This window comes from Podarcis liolepis, assembly GCF_965112155.1.
Source record: "Podarcis liolepis genome assembly, chromosome: 5".
Classification (NCBI taxonomy): Eukaryota; Metazoa; Chordata; class Lepidosauria; order Squamata; family Lacertidae; genus Podarcis; species Podarcis liolepis.
In genome coordinates, this window is record NC_139556.1 from 75,316,907 (window position 1) to 75,335,583 (window position 18,677).

General features: G+C 41.0%; 1 protein-coding gene across 7 annotated transcripts in view; it reads right to left on the bottom strand.

The window, feature by feature from the left end:
• The window catches only part of TRIP12 (thyroid hormone receptor interactor 12), a 69,644-nt gene that overhangs the window by 45,170 nt on the left and 5,797 nt on the right, over positions 1-18,677 (bottom strand). For all 7 annotated transcript variants that reach the window (XM_083503636.1, XM_083503634.1, XM_083503632.1 and 4 more), the window contains exons 2-3: positions 2,298-2,444; positions 23-148 (exon numbers count right to left, since the gene is read on the bottom strand). In XM_083503636.1, the coding sequence (XP_083359762.1) occupies positions 23-148; positions 2,298-2,395 (224 nt within the window). In that variant the 5' untranslated portion in view covers positions 2,396-2,444. The remainder of the gene's footprint in view (positions 1-22; positions 149-2,297; positions 2,445-18,677) is intronic.

An 18,677-nucleotide genomic window follows, 5' to 3' on the forward strand; every position in this document is an offset into this window, starting at 1 on the left:
AATTCAGAAAAATAAAAGTTACCTTTTAGAAACTTGTCCCTTGGACTGTTCAGAAGTAGTATTGGACTGCACTTTGGGTGCCTTTGATACTGATTTTCTACTTTCAGAAGGGCTATGTGCCTTATGTTTTGCCTGCCCTAAATGTGACCTGTCAGCAAATAATTAAGAACAGAAAGCTATCAGGAAAACTGGCATACAAACACAAATGTATACATGGAGTATATTTGCAGTATAGTTTTCTACTAAGCCTATGCAAAGATGTTCTAGGGAAAAAAGTTAGGTATATCAAGACATCAACTCTCTCAAATGAAATTATATCTCAAATTAGTATTCTTTGATATTTCCTGGCCTTTTCAGTCTTTCAATCATTGACATTAAGCAGAGATTTGGAATCATGAACCTATTTGGAAGTTTGTAGTTTCCTATATTCATTTGCATTTCCTCTTACTAACAATATGCATACGGGCAACTAAGAAATGTTCCAAACTTCTCACCTTCCCTCTACACAAATGATAAACATCTGCACAATGATTCTGTAGTTGATAAATCCTGCAGCTCCATAAAATTATTTGTAACTTGAGCAATTATTCACCAAATATACGTTTAGCATTTTTGTTTACCAAAATAAATCAGATGTCAATGGAATAAACAACTATTTGACGTTTAGAAGACATCGGAAGGCAGCCCTGTTTAGGGAGGTTTTTTTAATGACTGATGTTTTAATGTATATTTAATTTCCTGTGAATAAAGAAATGCTAGTGGTTGGCAACAGTTTACCATTACCCTTTGAAATAGGGGGGGGGGGGAAGAATCACTGTCCCTGTGTAATACAGAAATTAGAAATAAGTGAAGAGAAGGTGCAGCACAAGCTGCCACATGCACTACTGACGTAATGCTGAGGGAGATGTGCCCAGGCACAGTTAAGTAATATGATCAGCCACCAGAGTCCATCTCCTTCTTAATTATGCAGACCAATTGCTTGATATATCTTGGCCACTTGAGAATTCAGTTACTCAATATTTCTAAGTTAATAGCATTTGAATTAAATATCTGAAAATTAAGCTGCATCTGTTTAAACATAAATCTAGTCAGTGACACCACATCCTGTCAAGTCAGATTCACCAACTTTTGTGTGGAGAATACAGGGCATGCAGTAATTATTAAAAAGATGCTGCTGTATCTCTGGATTTAGAGTAATGTATTTAAAATTTATTATGCATCCCTGAATGTCAAAATATGTTTCTAAATGGTTTACAAAGCATCAAAAACCAGTTAAACAAACTATTAAAAGATAAATATCCAGGTCAAGATATTTGTGTAAATAAGTGCTTCAAAAGCCAGTGGAAAACTAATGTAGATGCCCCTGCCCCGAGTATTTTGGTTGGAAGTACATTCCATAAAACCAGTGCTACCACTGAGAAAGCCCATATCCGTGTTACTGCAAAGCAACAATGATTAGGCCATGGAAGTCTAACCAGGTTCCATTTGTTTATCTTAATGATGTTACTGATCAGTGGAGAGGGATTTGGTCTTTCAAGACATTAAGGACTCCAATTTACGTAGTTTAAAAAACCGTCAACTTCAGAACCCATGGTCTGAAATCGGCTTGTTTTGAGGCTGGCCATATTTATTGTCCAACCATGACTCCTAGTTTCAGACATGAGAGGAAGCCATGACCATCTTAAACTGAAATTAAAACTTCCAAAGTCCTGCTCCTATACACATAGAAGGAAAGGAGAGGTCACTTCAGTGCTGCTAATGCAGCAGTTTGACTTTACCCCTGGAGGCGCACTCCACTGTCCTTGAAGACAGATGGATGCCAACACCAAATAACTATGTGCATACGTTATGTCTGCTGTGTCAAGGTAATGCCATGCTGAGAGGCTGGTGCATAAATCAACACTCAGATGTAAAATTCTTTTTACATTCTTGCTGCAAGATAAAGCCAAATGTACAACAGGCCATTTTAGTCTCTTTTCCAAAGAAATCTGTACTAAAAACCTGAACCAAAAGATTGCATGTGAGCTTCAGTCCATAGAACAAGACTTTAAACCTAAATCTGCTTAAGCCCTGAGAACTAGGCATTCTAGTTCAATGCTTAGAAGGAGGTTGTGCATTTTATGTTTATATTCACAATTCTAGCTGTTAAGGCCAAAAGGAGACATTTCAGAGATACTAATAAATGCAAGGGAAGTATAGTTATCTGGCCTAAATAAAGAAAAAGATTTATTGGGTTATCCCCCCTCAAGTGTTAATCATCCTCCGATGATCAGACGTTTGTAGATAACGAGTCATACCTTCCTCCTACTGCGTCGTCTTGCGGTTGGGCCCCGACAGTGTTCCTTTGTGAACGTCGCAGTGAGCCCCCTGGACTGTTACTAGGCCGGTTGGACATTGGCACCTCTCTCCTGAAGGGACATACCCTTTCTAGACACTACCATTCACTGAAAGACAAAAACAGAGCCCCAATGAGAATATCTGGCCTCTGTTGCAATGTTTACATCTTATGATAAAGGTTAATTAATCCTCACAATATTTTAGAGAAAACAAATTATATACCAACGAACATTTCAAACAATGACCAAATATCACTTATTAAAGTTTCTAAAGCATTGCTTACTAGGATACATTAGCAGATAGAAAGAGAAAGAGAACACATTCAGTGATTAAAAATAAATAAATCAACCTATTTTAACCAAATCAGAAAGGGCTTATATACACAATATCCCCTTGGCCATCACTAGGTTGAAGAAGCATAGTAATCGCTTTCTCGGGGGGGGGGGGGGACCCAGCTTCAACCACCATTGATGCCAGCTAGTCAGCCACCATTGATGCCAACTAGATTCATCAGCCCTGAGTGCTCACTGGAAGGACAGACCCTGAAGCTGAGGCTCCAATACTTTGGCCACCTCATGAGAAGAGAAGACTCCCTGGAAAAGACCCTGATGTTGGGAAAGATTGAGGGCACAAGGAGAAGGGGACAACAGAGGACGAGATGGTTGGACAGTGTTCTCGAAGCTACAAACATGAGTCTGACCAAACTGCGGGAGGCAGTGGAAGACAGGAGTGCCTGACGTGCTCTGGTCCATGGGGTTACGAAGAGTTGGTTTATTAAATTTCTATACCACCTTCATCCCAAAATCACAGGGCAGTTTACATTATAAAAACTGAGAAATACATAACATAGAAGCAAACAAAAACAATATGACTAGCCCCCCCCCCCCGAGTTTAAAAGGCCACAGATGAATATGCCAGGGAGAAGCTCAAAGCTGGCTAATCTGCAAGGAAGGAAGACCTTACCAAAGGCATGATTTCAGCATACACTGTCAATAAATAGCATTTAAAATTGTCCAATGTTTAAAGATAAATAATGACTTTGGGAATGTTACAGCAACTACATTGTGGCACTGCATTTTAAGGGTTTATGAAGAGCAAAAATGCATACGACGGCTGTGAGGCTTGAAAACATATTACTTTGCTAATGACCTCAGAAGTAAAGCTCTACACTGCGATGCCAATGTCCTTCGTGATAAAAATCTAACGTTTGCACCATTTCCAAGTGCAGCGGCTAGTCCCAGAAGTGTGTTGACCATGACATTTTTTACTTAAACCATTCACAGTATTTCACCCTCCACCCGTTCTTTAGACTTAGCATGGAAACAATTATCTAGAAAACAGGTAGGAAAATACCTTTTGCTTATGCTGCAGTCATTTACACACTCAGAAGTAGCCCCAACTGAATTAAATGGAAATCACTTCCAGGTAAGCAATCTTGTTGAGAATATACCTTCCATCAGCCCCAGATGACATGGCCAATTGCCAGGAATGGCCTATTTTGTAATCCAATAACATTTGGAGGGCCACAGATTTCCCACCCCTGAAGTACAAGATCATAGTGCTTTACAAAAAACACAGAAGCACAGAGACAGAGCAGAGGATCCTGCCAGCATCGTTTCAATAGTACAGGAGGGCAAATGAATAAGATGAATGGGGGCAAATGCTATTCTACATATACAGGCTTTGTTTCAGTTGCTAATGAGAGGTGAGTGTTAAATGTGAGGTGGTTTTTGAAAGACAAGGTACTGTATTGCCGAAAGTTCTGGGAGAAAAGACAAAATTATCAATTCAGTGTTGCAAGCCCAAGTCTGTGAATTCACTCCCAACTGAGATTACAGGCAAAATCCTTGCTGAACAGGTGCATGACAAGGTCTTCCTTATTCCAGTACACATTTTATGGTAGTGCATGGGCTTATGCTTAGTTTTATATAAAACCATGCTTTATTTACCAATTTCAAAAATATTTGTACTTATAAAAGCACAAACTTTCACACACGACACAGTAAGGTGAACTATGGCTTACTGGGAACATGCAAATGTGTGGGCTCTCAGAAAAAGGCTTAAGCCAGCATGGTGTAGTGACCTTGGGCTAGTCACACTTCTCTGAAGTCTCTCAGCCTCACTCACCTCACCTCACATACTGTTTGTTGTGGGGGAGGAAGGGAAAGGAGATTGTTAGCTGCTTTGAGACTCATTAAGGGGAGTAAAAGGCGGGATATCAAATCCAAACTCTTCTTCTTAAGAACACTTTGATCCTTACTCATCCTTTTTGCTCTGGCAGCAAGCTGAGCTAAGGCAACGCTTGACTTAGCGTATCATTCCAACTCAGGTTCATGATTAAGGTATCGCCTCACTAACCACAAGCTGTAGCAAAAATGTGGTTAGTGAAAAGAGACCTTAATTGCAAGTGTGATTTTAGACAACATGTTAAGCCAAACTTAACTGATGAGCCATAGCTTGGCCTATCATGCTATGCAAGCAATACCAATATATTGGTTTGTAATATGGAATACGATTCTTACTTAACCCTTTATTGCGGTTTCTTGTAATTTCACCTTTCAGTTCACAACTACAAGGTTAGCTTTGATTTACTCATATATTCCTCTAAACTCACCTTTTAGTATTTTTCTAATGTTTAGTAATTGCCAGTTTTGCTGATGAATCAGATTGTGCCATTTCTTTACAGTCAGTTACCGTATTTTTTGCACCATAACACTCACTTTTTTCCTCCTAAAAAGTAAGGGGAAATGTCTGTGCGTGTTATGGAGGGAATGCCTATGGGTGGCATGCCTACGGATTTTCCTCCTCTAAAAACTACGTGCGTGTTATGGTCTGGTGCGTGTTATAGAGCGAAAAATACGGTATATACAGACTCTGTGCAAAGACAAAACTATTTCAGCTCTGAAGTTTAAAGAATAGGGAGGAAGCTGTAATCGTGTGTGTGTGTGTGTGTGTGTGTGTGTGTGTGTGTGTGTGTAAGAGACCTCGTGGCTAGGTGTTACAACTAATCAACATTTAGCATCATTATTACAAATATAGTAGCATTCTGGGCCGAAACAGCTGTTATACCAGTATTAGTCCTCAGTAACAGATTTACGTATTGTGAGATAGAACAGCAAATTATAGGGTGTAACAAGTTTGAACAGAAGTTAGTGCCTTATCTTAAGAATGTTCTGTCCAAAACACTCCAACAGTTATCTGAATGATTTGTGCTTATTTATCCTCTCTTGCAGGAGCAAGATGCCATCTGAACAAGATTCTTCTTCCTTTCTTCCAGTTTCTTTCAAGTTTCCTCAGTTCTACCCTATTGTGACTACACCATAGCCATGTCCGTTTGGTCACATTTTATTAAGTGTAACAGTAACGCAGTTCAAGTATTTAATGTGCACACAAAAGGTTTTGTTTCATTTGTTCATAAGCTTGCCAAAATGTTATAAAACATGTATGGCTTTGGGGTGGTTTGACACAGAAGCTTCATTGTACTAAATAGGTTCTGCTTAAGCCTTCTTTTGTAGAGCTTTTAATATTTTTGGATAGGACAGGACTAGAGGTTCCATCAGTCACCTGGCATGAATGCTTAAGGCATTAAAATGTATACAAATCCATTCGCAATTGCCCCAAATTTTTAGTATAATGGCAAGAGAACCAACCAAAAATGACTTTTTAAAATTAATAATTTAAATGTGGTATACCTAAATCCAGATTTGTCTGTTCAGTTGAACAGACACATGGAATCTATGCAACTGACCTTACTCTTCCACATTACAAGTACCCAACTGGCAAGCAATACCACCCACACAGAATGACGGAGTTGGGTGGGACCTTAGAAGTCATCTAGTCCAAACCCCTACACAATATTTTCAGTTGCATGAACTCCATGTTTCTGTTCCAGTGACCAAATGCATTAGGGGTTTTGCCCCACTTCTCCCGTCACTGACATACATCCTGCTCCAAGTTAGCGATGAAGCTTGAACCAAACACAATATAGCACATCACAAGACACCATACACATATTGCCTAAATAAAGTTTCCTGACATTTTTGGAGTTTCCGTGAACATGGAAAGCCCTTTAACAAAACATGTTAAACTCACAGTGGAGGTTTTTTTGTTAATTTATACTTGCTTTATAATCTTAATTTTCTAAAAAGGTCTGAACCATTCTTAAAAAGAGAACCATGTTTAGGCCACAAGCCATTTAATTATAATGTAAGCACCTATTATTGTCTTAGCTAGGTAAACTGACTTCAGTTTTAAAAGTTACTGCCAGTCCTGCAAAATCGCTATCTGAAACTCAAGCTAGATTTCTGCTCTTATATCCTTAGGTGGATTAAACTACATCGTTTACCTGTTTAATTTATTGTGTTTGCATGGTTTGTTCATATGCAACTCATTAGTTATACAATGCTAGTTTGAATGTTTTTTGTCAGTGCCAAGGGCAGAGTCATCTTTTAGTCCCCTGCAGAAGAAGAAGAAGAAGAAGAAGAAGAAGAAGAAGAAGAAGAGGAGGAGGAGGAGGAGGAGGAGGAGGAGTTTGGATTTGATATCCCGCCTTTCACTCCCCTTCAGGAGTCTCAAAGCGGCTAACATTCTCCTTTCCCTTCCTCCCCCTGAGGAGAGGACTTCAAAGAAGTGTGACTGGCCCAAGGTCACCCAGCAGCTGCATGTGGAGGAGCGGAGACGCGAACCCGGTTCCCCAGATTACGAGACTACCGCTCTTAACCACTACACCACACTGGCTCTCGTACAGAAAGTACAGAAGCCTTTTGCAAACACAATGGTGCCCCGCAAGACGAATGCCTCGCAAGACGAAAAACTCGCTAGACGAAAGGGTTTTTCGGTTTTGCGTTGCTTCGCTAGACGAATTTCCCTATGGGCTTGCTTCGCAAGACGAAAACGTCTTGTGCTTTTTAAAAAAAGCCGCTTGAAGAGGCGCAGTTGCGACGGACCATGCTTCGCAAGACGAAAAACATCGCAAGACGAAAAGACTCGCGGAACGAATTCTTTTCGTCTTGCGAGGCACCACTGCACTACTATTTATTTAATGTCTCTATGGAATAACAGGCAGAAACTTGATTTTTAGAAGAATCTGAAATGCTAGTTACTAGATTCTGCAACTGTTACTAGATTCCATGCATGCTGCAACAAAAAAATGCAGATGAGGACATATCTTTACATAAGGAAAGGAGGAATTTCAATACAGTAATTTCGGGTACTGTACTTTTATCCTCTACTGCAAGGGTGAAATTGTGACTATCTTTCTAGCCAGTAATTTTCTTTTTTCATAGCTCTGGCTACCAACACTTCTTAATGATTTATGTCCCATCAAAACTATTAGTCCATAACCTGGGAATTCACAAACTTCATTTCTCACCATCAATTTCTAGTACAGTTTCTGCAGGAGGTGGATTTAAGTCACTTCTGCAAAGCAGAAAACATTATCATGCCCTTCTTTGGTTCATGCATAAGTATGATATTGCAATTAAAGGACAACAGTACATGCAATACTTATGAACATATGCACATGTCTGATATCTCAACTAAGGTTTTTTGAGGCAGAAGGCAGAAATGACAAGGTCTATTTTTGGACAAGAACTGCTTGTCAAGATTAAGGCGGATTCCCACATGACCAGCCTGTCAAGATCACATGATGTTACACCCTTTGATATATTTCTAGGTAAGTATACCTAAGGACAGGCTACACAACTCAGTTTGACTAGAAACATTTTCTGGTCTTTGGGAGGAAGGAAAGGCACCTATTTATTCAAAGTTACTACAAGATTGAAATACTAGTATCTCCCCCCCCTCATTATCTTCCATCTATTCAGGATCCTTTATAAACACAGAACAGTAATCCTTATTCTATTGCTTCTAAACAATCCATGTACCACATCAACCGTAGAGGGCAATTAAAAAAGTTTAAGGGTTTGAGAATAATTTCATTTTTAAATGGCTTAAAAAAATAATGCATGTTAAAAAATAGAGTTAGAAAAAAAGTGGGCTATTAGACTTTGTGGGCTTATTTGCAAGGCTACATTGCCACCCTGTAATTCCACACTCTGTGTCACCATTTGCCTACTTAATTCTTAATTTATCTCATTTAAAGTGTTCAAACTGTTTCCTATATTCTATTTCAGCTATTTTTTAATAATATTTACGACTACAAAGTTCTGCTCACAGAGGACACTAAACCAAACTATGGCTAACCATGAATGAGCAAGCATATTGGGGGCACATTTAGAAAACGGCAGCCACTTTGCTCCCCCACACAGTGCAGATGCTATTGTGCTGCTGGGAGCTAAGCCATGTTTGGCTTAGAGTTACAAAGCAAAGCAAACATGACTGCTTGTTCATAGTTTGGGCTTAGCATTACATATGAACCAGGACAACAGGTCAGATAGGCGGACTGAAAGAATTATGACTTGCCTAAGGCACTCACTGAATGTGCGGAAAAAGTCAGTTTGCAGCAGAAGAGATTTGCATCAGGGATGCTACAGTTGATCCATCCTATGTTTTGTTACTATGCTAAGCAAGATGTAGTTTTTGTTTTAATTCTAATCTCAGTTACAGAAATTACAACAGAGGCCAGAGTTACCAAAACATGAGGCAAGAGAAGAAAAGGGAGGGGGGGGACTGGACAGTGTAGTAACCAATGATCAACTGCCGGGATCCGAAGTACAGTATAAATTAAAATTCCCTTAGAAATGTCTATATACTTTGGAGGTAATGTAAGTTAGAACTATGGGAAGTTAAATGTAGGCCTCTCTCTATTTTAGTATAAAGGCTACCTCAGATTGCCCCTTCCTAGGAGCAATATTAGTACCCATTATCTAAAAGGTACTACCTACCATGCTGAAGGGATGCGCGTGGCACTGCGGGTTAAACCACAGAGCCTAGGACTTGCAGATCAGAAGGTTGGTAATCCCCGCGACGGGGTAGACTCCCATTTCTTGGTCCCTGCTCCTGCCAACCTAGCAGTTCGAAAGCACGTCAAAGTGCAAGTAGATAAATAGGTACCGCTCCGGCGGGAAAGTAAACAGCATTTCCGTGCGCTGCTCTGGTTCACCAGAAGCAGCTTAGTCATGCTGGCCACATGACACGGAAGCTGTACGCCGGCTCCCTCGGCCCATAAAGCGAGATGAGCGCCGCAACCCCAGAGTCGGCCATGACTGGACCTAATGGTCAGGGGTCCCTTTAACTTTACCATGCTGAAGGTAAATCAGCTACCCATATTAAAACAGCAATTCAATTACATACTTTAGGTGTCAGTTCCATTGAGCTCAGTTTGACTCCCTTCTGAGTCAATTGTGCATGAAAGCACAAGACAGAACCGGGACCCAAATTATTATTTCAGTTAAGAAATATGAATCAAGGGAAGATTGTACAAAGAGCTGGGGGGGGGGGGGGAGAAAAAAGAAAAAATTGCTAAAATCCATTTTTATCTTACAGTTTCATTTTCACATCAGGTAGCTCCAGAGGAACAAAGATTTTGGGCCAGATTCAACTGAACAGTTGCTCTGGCAGGGCCAGCTCAACAAGTCCCGCTAACACAATGGGGCTTTCCACCAATCTCCTCTGCACCTCCTCCCGCCAAAACAGTTCGGTTCTGTGTTTTAGTTAGATGAAAATTACTGCAGCTTTCTTTCAGTTAATTGAACAGAGTAGAATCTATAGGGATTTAATCTCTAGAAAATTAAGGAAGAAAATGCTTCTTCTATTAGTAAAATAACGTATGTGCTCAAAACAACAAAATATTTCTTTCTAGATATAATTGTGTTATTCTGTTACTATATCCAATATGTCACTTCTTCTGAGACATATGTAACTACCCCACTTTTTTTGTTTTTGACTACATATATTATACTATGCAAAATGTTAACATTTATGCATTTTTGAGGCAGCCAAGATTTAATCAGCTGGCCAGTTGCTTTTAAATGGCAAACAAACCAAAAAATGCCCCAGTTAATGAGTCAGATCAAACTTTTGCCCTTAACTCAGTCGGTAAGGCATGAGACACTTTATCTCAGGGGCGTGGGTTCAAGCCGCATGTTGGGCAAAAGATTCCTGCATTGCAGGGAGTTGGACCAGATAACCTCTGTGGTCCCTTTCCAACTCTACAGTTCTATGATGCAATCTATGTGCACTTTATACCAGGGCTAACCCTTTCTCCCTATTCTATAAGCCACTACTCAGCTCACCACTGAAGGATAAGAAAAAGGGCTGCCTTTGTTCACTACAGATCACATAAACAATGAGATTATTCAGAATTTGGAGATAAAGCATGGTCATGCTCACTGAAAGCAATATTCAAATATATATAAATACTTGCTTCTACATCTCAATTCAGTCTGGACACACCATCAATTGTGGCTTCAATATATAATCAACTGATAATTCACATTAACATTTTTATTGTACAATATTTACTCTCATATTTTTTTTTTTGGAATTAGGATGTTCATGGTAGTATATATATAGGATTTTTTTGTGATCAGCATTTATCTGCTTCTGAGTTTTCTTTTCCTGTTTTAGAGGGTTGTGGGGTTTTGGGGGGGCGGGTAGCCTAGTTGGCATCTTCTGGTCTCCTCAAAGCCCAAGGTTGGGATAGAAAGACAAACTGCTAAAGTGATCAAACAAGCTTCTTTGTTAAGTTAATAGTTCTAGCTATGTGTTAAGTATTTCTCTGCATGACTTAAGAATTCAGCTAACTGGTTGCCACAGAAACTACTAACTGATGCTTTCAGAAGCAGAATAAAGGGGGGGCTTCTCTCCTGTCTGTCTGGAGGGAATGCAATGGGGCAAGTATAAGAAGAAAACTGGGCTGGAAACAGACTCAGGCTTGACTTGCTCTGTGTGCTGAATCCAAAGTTCTGGCTTGCAGGGCAAGGGGACAATGAGAGATCCAATAGGGTAGCAATATTATTTGTGTGTAAATAAAAACATCACACAAAAACCACACAGAATGTCCTTCATCTAAGCCTGAGTTGTATGTTGGCACTCTTGAAATCTCTCACTACTTAGAGAGACTAACATGTGCACAACATACCTATCTCATTATTTATACCCCAGTCCATAACTACATTTGGTTAAACTTTCCCTTATTAAATGGAAACATCAGACATTAATCAATAGCTGCTTCACTAGACAGAGACTGAACAGTCCATGATCATCTAGTAAGTGCCGTGTCCATACATGTGTTCATATACATTCATCCCCTTCCTGTTACTAAATTGGAGTAGCATGGGTACTACTGTAAAGCAAAAAGACATAATCCAAAGGAAAATTTTCATTTATAAAACTGAAGTTTTATGAAACAAAACATGCTCAGAAAAAAGTTTCAAAAGAATGAACCAACAGGGGTAATTTTTCCACTTGTTACATAGTGAACCACCCTTCACTTCCCAATCACTGCTCCTGGCAGAGTTGGGTTATGAGAAGAGACACAATGGGAAGATGTTTAGTCTGCCACAGCCCTAGAGGGAAGAAACATGGTCAAGTGACTAAAGCAGCAACCTGCCTCTTCTGACTCCTAGAGCTGAAGTAAGAAGCTTCTTTTGCCCCTTATCAACTGTATTTGAGATCACAACCCGTTTACTTTAACCAGTGCTGTTGTTTTTCTAGAAAAAAGGTTTAGAGGTACTCTCATATTCCTACTCATATTGAAATACTGCCCCTCAATGAGGCCAAACTTAGATTCACAAAATGTTTGGGGGTATGTGTACCCCCGCATCCCCCCAGAAAAAAACACTGACTTTGCCACATTGAACTTACTGACATCAGCAGCCAGTGCTGTCTCCATAGTCTCTGTAAGTACTGTTTTTTAAGAAGAGTGTTGCTAATTAATTTTCTTAAACACATGACTAACAAACTGTGTGCCATTATAACAGGAAGGATGTGTTGAAGGACAGCCTGTATAATGCAGAAACGTCATAGGAAGGGAAGTTGCAAAGCTTCTGTTCCCAACAGTGCCTTCCTACCTTCCATGGATGGCAGCCAACCCCAATGACAGGTATGTGGGCAGGCCACTTAACCCATTTGAGCACATCCATTTGTCCTACAGAATTCTGTAGCAGATACTAAGAACCATGGCACCCTATCTGGATTACCCTTCATGGGCTCCACTGCTTGGAGAGAAGCTGGTGCCGTGAAAAGTTAATCTTATTTTATTATTTGTCTTATTAGTTTATAAGCCTGCCCTGTTCCTACTGCTGCCATACTGCCGGGGAACAAATCAGAGTCTGACTTGTGAGGATGCTTGAACCAAAGTTCATGGTTTGTTTGTCTCCAAACAAGCCATGGGTAACCAAGGCTTGCTCTTGGGGAAAACAAACCATGAACCTGGGTTTGGAGGGATATGACAAGTCCTGCTATAGTTTGATTTGTCTTCAGTGCAGCAGCAGCAAGAGCAGGAAATGAGTGCAGCATAAACTTTTCAGCAGCAGGCAGCACTACACTCCTACATGTTAATGTTAAACTGACATTTATGGTTTACATTTTACATGCATACTTGACCATTTTCAACGGGAAGTCTGGATGGCACACCACCTGTTTCTTCCTCTAACCTGCTGTTATGTGATTATTAAAATGTAGACTGTGACACCACTCAATTTATTGGTCAAATATTAAATTGACGGTTTTAAAAAATAAAATCCTTTTCTAAGTGGTAGTCTATTTTATTATATATTATCTTCCAGTTTCAATAGCAGGAATGCGGGCCTATCCTGCTGTTAGACACACAGTGCCAAACTAATATAAGCACTTGCTCCCTCTACACCATAACTCTCTTAAGAAAACAGCTGCCCTCCATTATATCACACAGTCTCAACTTATCCAACTGTTATCTCTGTTCACAAGAACTCAATTGCATGCAGGATGCACCTGCACTTTTCATAATGACACAGGCCTAGCTGGTTAGGATTTTACATTGGGTTGGTCACTGCATTGGTAGAATGAACATGTGTGCACCACTAAGACTTTATACTAAGAAAGTGAAAGCACCAAGTCTGTGAATTATCCATATAACTCTGCCCTTTAAAGATATTGCACCACAATACTTGGAGAAGGGGGGAAAGTGGCGGATTGCTCAGTTCTGATGCAGACAATAGCCTGAATGATTCAGGTCACTTTGCACAGGAATTCACAAAGATCCAATTCCTAAAGGATTCCATGCTAATATTGACCTTCTGCTCATGAAAGCCGTCAAAGTGAGACGATGAAGCTAAGTTGGGTATATTTGCTCTTCTACATATATACGCCAAGGTTGAGCTGCCAATATTCTAAGAAGATTGAAATCACAAAAACGTGTCTTGGTAACCAGCCTCAAAGAGTAATATCTATCTATCTATCTACACATACACATACACACACACACACACAAACACTTTAGGCTAAGGTTGGGCATATGTGATCAAACATCAGCTTTTGCTACCTTCATAAAGCAGTAAGGTTCAACAATTGATAATACTCCTAAAGTCAACATGACTTTAAGGATACATGTCATAGCATTGCATTTGTTTTTAACTATGTAATTGAGATTCCAGGACCACTCACCATTAGAAGAACCTTCAGTTTTTGCAGCCTGATGGTGCTAGCAATGTGTTTGTGAAAGGCATTCAACTACAGTGGTGCCCCGCAAGACGAATGCCTCGCTAGACGAAAGGGTTTTGCGGTTTTTGAGCTGCTTCGCAAGACGAATTTCCCTATGGGCTTGCTTCGCAAGACGAAAACGTCTTGCGTTTTTTGCAAGTTTGTTTCCTTTTTCTTAACACCGTTAATACAGTTGCGACTTGACTTCGAGAAGCAACTCATAGAACGCGGTGTGGTAGCCTTTTTTGAGGTTTTTGGCGATTTTTGAAGCTTTTCCAAAACTTTTCCGACACTGTGCTTCGCAAGACGAAAAATTCGCTAGACAAAAAAACTCACGGAATGAATTAATTTCGTCTTGCGAGGCACCACTGTATTTCCCCCTCACAACCCTAGTCCGTCATGGCTAATTAAAGCCTGGGTGGGTTCAGGGTGTGGTGAATGTGCCTTTGTATGAGAGGGGTGTGCCTGGCACCTTGAAGAAGGCAGCTGTGTGGCCACTCTTAAACCTCACCTTGGACCTGATGGCATTTAACAGTTGAAAACACCCACCTTAAGGGAAAGGGACCCCTGACCTAAGGGTAAGATACTGAGCAAAATTTTAGACATTATTGTAGGAAGCAAATTATCTGGGTTATGATCTGGGCTCAGGACTGGATCAGCCTTTAGAGGGAGGGGAGTAAACCCTTGCTCAGTCTCTTATGAACTTTTGATACAATTGACCATAGTATCCTCAGAGAGTCTATGAGATGGGGAATCTATCCTGCAATGATTATGGTTTAACCTTAAAGCAATGTTTCTCAAACTTGGGTCTCCAGCTGCTGTTCGACTTCAACTCCCATCATCCCTAACTAGCAGGACCAGTGGTCAGGGATGATGGGAGTTATAGTCCGACAACAGCTGGGGTGCAAGTCTGAGAAACACTGCCTTAAGGGATGGTTCTAGATCAGGGGTAGTCAACCTTTTTATACCTACTGCCCACTAATGCATCTTTCTTGATGGTAAAATTTTCTTACCGCCCACCAGTGCTTGATGGAAGGAGGATTCAGCTTGTACTGTAGAACCCCCTACCGCCCACCTAGAATCCTGAAATGCCCACTGGTGGGCGGTAGGGACCAGGTTGACAACTCCTGATCTAGATTATTACTGAAAAGTTTAAAAGGCCATAGATTGGCTAATTAAAGGCCTGAAAGAAGAGGAATGTTTTTGCCTGATGCTTAAAGATATGTAATGAAGGCACCAGTAGACACTCCCTGGGGAGAGCATTCCACAAGTGGGAAGCCACAGCAGAAAGGCCTGTTCTCGTGTTTCTGCTCTCCAGACCTCTCACTGAGGCGGCACACGGAGAAGGGCCTAAGATTATGATCACAGGGTCTGGGGCGGTTCATACAGGAGACAGACCTTGAGTTATTACAGTCCTGAGCCATTTAAGGCTTTATAGGTCAAAACCAGCACTTTAAATTGGGCCCAGAAACTAAATGGCAGTCCATGCAGTTAGATCAAGATTGGCATTATATGCTCAAACCATCTTGAACTGGATGATTGTTTCTTGGCTCTTAAACTCTGGGGTGGCACAGAGCACCATGCAATCTCTACTGCTATTTAATATCTATGCTAAGCCTTTGGTTGCCATAATTAGGAAAAATGGGGCAAGATGCCAACAATACATACATCTCTATGTCTCTGTAGCAAATGAATCTGGAATGGTTAAGAAGGCCCTGGACTGGTGTCTGTATGCAGTGTTAGCTTGGATGAAACCTAATAAACTGAGTCTCAATCCTGGCAAGATGGAGGCTCCATTGGTGAGTGGTTCCCAGATCTGGGAAGTCAATATGTTGCCCATCTGGATGGGGTTGAATACTCCCTGGAGGAGGTGCAAGTGTCCTCAGTGTCTAGGACTGCCTTTTATCAGTTTCCGCAGGTAAGACTATTATGGCCATTGCTGGATTGGGATACTGTGAGCCCTAGTAACCTCAAGGCTGGATTATTGTAACATGCTCTATATGAGGGCTACCCTTGAGGTTGGTCCAGAAAGCTGCTGCTAGTTGCAGAACATGGTGACTCGGATTCTTGTGATGGCAAACAACCACCAGCATCATGCTTGGGAGATTTTTATTTTTTTTACAGGCTGTCAATCTGCTAGTGGTCCAAATTCCATGCTTTGGCACTAACATATAAGGTCACATAAAGTTCAGGACCAGGTTACTTGAGAAGACTGACTTTTATGTACCCAGTAGGTTACACTACATTCTGTAGGACTGTTTCTCATCCAAGTCCCAAATATATCAGAAGACCACTTCCTAGTGGCCAGAGCAGGGCTTTCAGGGTGGCTGCCCCTGTTCTGTGGCACAGCATTCCTGTCAGGATAAGACAGACACCCACTATCAGTACTTTCCAGAATCAACTGAATACCTTCTTGTTTTGACAGGCTTTTCCAACTGGATGAAAAGTTATCTGCCTTAGGTTTAATAACAGTACAAAATGATCATCTCTCTTCAGTTATTTCTGTACTGTTTTAAAAACTATTTCAGCTGTGTTTATGATATTTCTGAATCACCCTAACACATATGTAAGAGGTGATTCATAAATTAAAAAATAATAATAGGTAACAAATCTCACATGTTTAATGGATAAGCAGCACATCTCTCTAACTAAAATAATCTTGTTAGCAAATACCTTAAGAGAAATTCCTTCAGCATGACTTGGTTTGCACATAACGCTAAGATATACTTTGGGCAGTCCACACTGGTGTGCAGGCTCCCAGAGAGATTACCAGTATATTGTTCCTCCTCTAGTCTTACTGTACCCACTGGGAGCCAAGTCACCCAAAGTCAACCTATGTCTCACCCCTGACAACCCACAAGCTGTAATCCAAGTTTTGTTCAAATACACAGTCAGTGTTTTCAGTCCTATATTCCTAGACCGAAACACACATTTATTTCTCTACCTCAAGGGTTCTCAACATAATGTCCAAAAATAGTATCATCTAGAAAGCCAGCAGTTGGGTGGACAGTGCACTTTTAGAGGCTTTAGCTGATCTCTGGTCTTGGTCTAACACATGAGACAAGTTAAGCAAGCTACATCATTCAAGAACCAAGATATCTGTACATCACCACCAGTCTCTTAATCATTTACTGAAATCCTATCAACAGCTCAGCTGATTCTATCCGAGTTAAAAGGTAAATATACAGTTGTACTCCTCATACCGCATCCAGAATTATATATAATTAAAGTTGTATTACCACTAATTGTATCCTATTTCAGGTTGCTTGGGTTCAGAGGCCCAGATACCTTGGTTTGTGTCCATAGCTGTATTTGTTTTTCCACTACATTTTCTCCTGACCATCACAACTGCAAGCTTCCCACCGCCCCTTACCCAGCTTCTACGCCCACTCTAGTCCCTAACACAGGAGTTGTCAACCTGGTCCCTACCGCCCACTAGTGGGTGTCTCAGGATTCTAGGTGGGCGGTAGGGGGTTCTACGGCACAAGCTGAATCCTCCTTCCATCAATCACTGGTGGGTGGTAAGGAAATTTTACCATCAGGAAAGATGCACTAGTGGGCGGTAGATAGATAATTTATTACGGTCAAAGACCAGCTCACTAATGGGCAGTAGGTATAAAAAGGTTGACTACCCCTGCTCAAGCACATCCCTTTGAACCAATAACTAACTACCAGGTGACTGAGCAGCCAAACAGATGGACAAAATCTACAGCCATTAGGGCATAAACTTAACAACAAACTTCTTATGCTAGATACACCCCTGTGTTTAATGTTGGAGCGCTACTTCTTATCCCAGGATATTTGCTACTTTGTAGCTGGAGGTGCTTGGAGTTCAAGCAACTACACACACCAGAAAAGCTGAAGACCAAATACAGTGGTGCCCCGCAAGACGAATGCCTCGCAAGATGGAAAACCCGCTAGACGAAAGGGTTTTCCGTTTTGGAGGTGCTTCGTAAAACGAATTTCCTATGGGCTTGCTTCGCAAGACGAAATTGTCTTGCGGGTTCCTGCGGGGGTTTTTCCCTCCCCCCCCTTTTCCCAAGCCGCTAAGCCGCTTATCAGCTGATCCTAAGCCGCTAAGCCGCTTAACAGCTGGTCCGCTAAGCCGCTAATCAGCTGATCCGCTAAGCCGCTTATCAGCTGATCCGCTAAGCTAGCTGATCCGCTAAGCCCGCTAATCCGCTAATGGGCTTGCTTCGCAAGACGAAAAAACCGCAAGACGAAGAGACTCACGGAACGGATTCTTTTCGTCTTGCGAGGCACCACTGTATTAGTTAAACTTGATTTATACAGTGGTACCTCGGGTTAAGTACTTAATTCGTTCCGGAGGTCCATTCTTAACCTGAAACTGTTCTTAACCTGAAACACCACTTTAGCTAATGGGACCTACTGTTGCCGCTGGAGCACGATTTCTGTTCTCATCCTGAAGCAAAGTTCTTAACCTGAAGCACTATTTCTGGGTTAGCGGAATCTGTAACCTGAAGCGTATGTAACCTGAGGTACCACTGTACTTTGTTTTATTCACCAAGACAGTATGCTAGGTTAACTGAAAACTACCTATGAGCCCAGCAGATGAAGAAATAATATTGATTGGAAATGCACACTTTCTTTTTTTCCAAACTATATACACAACAGCTCCAGTAAACAACCTAGGGCCTCGGTGTATTGGTATTTATCAAGTCTAAATGGGTTCTAAAACTTCAGCAGGTGCAAAATTCAGTGGCCAAATTGCTCACCAATTTGAGAATATAATACCA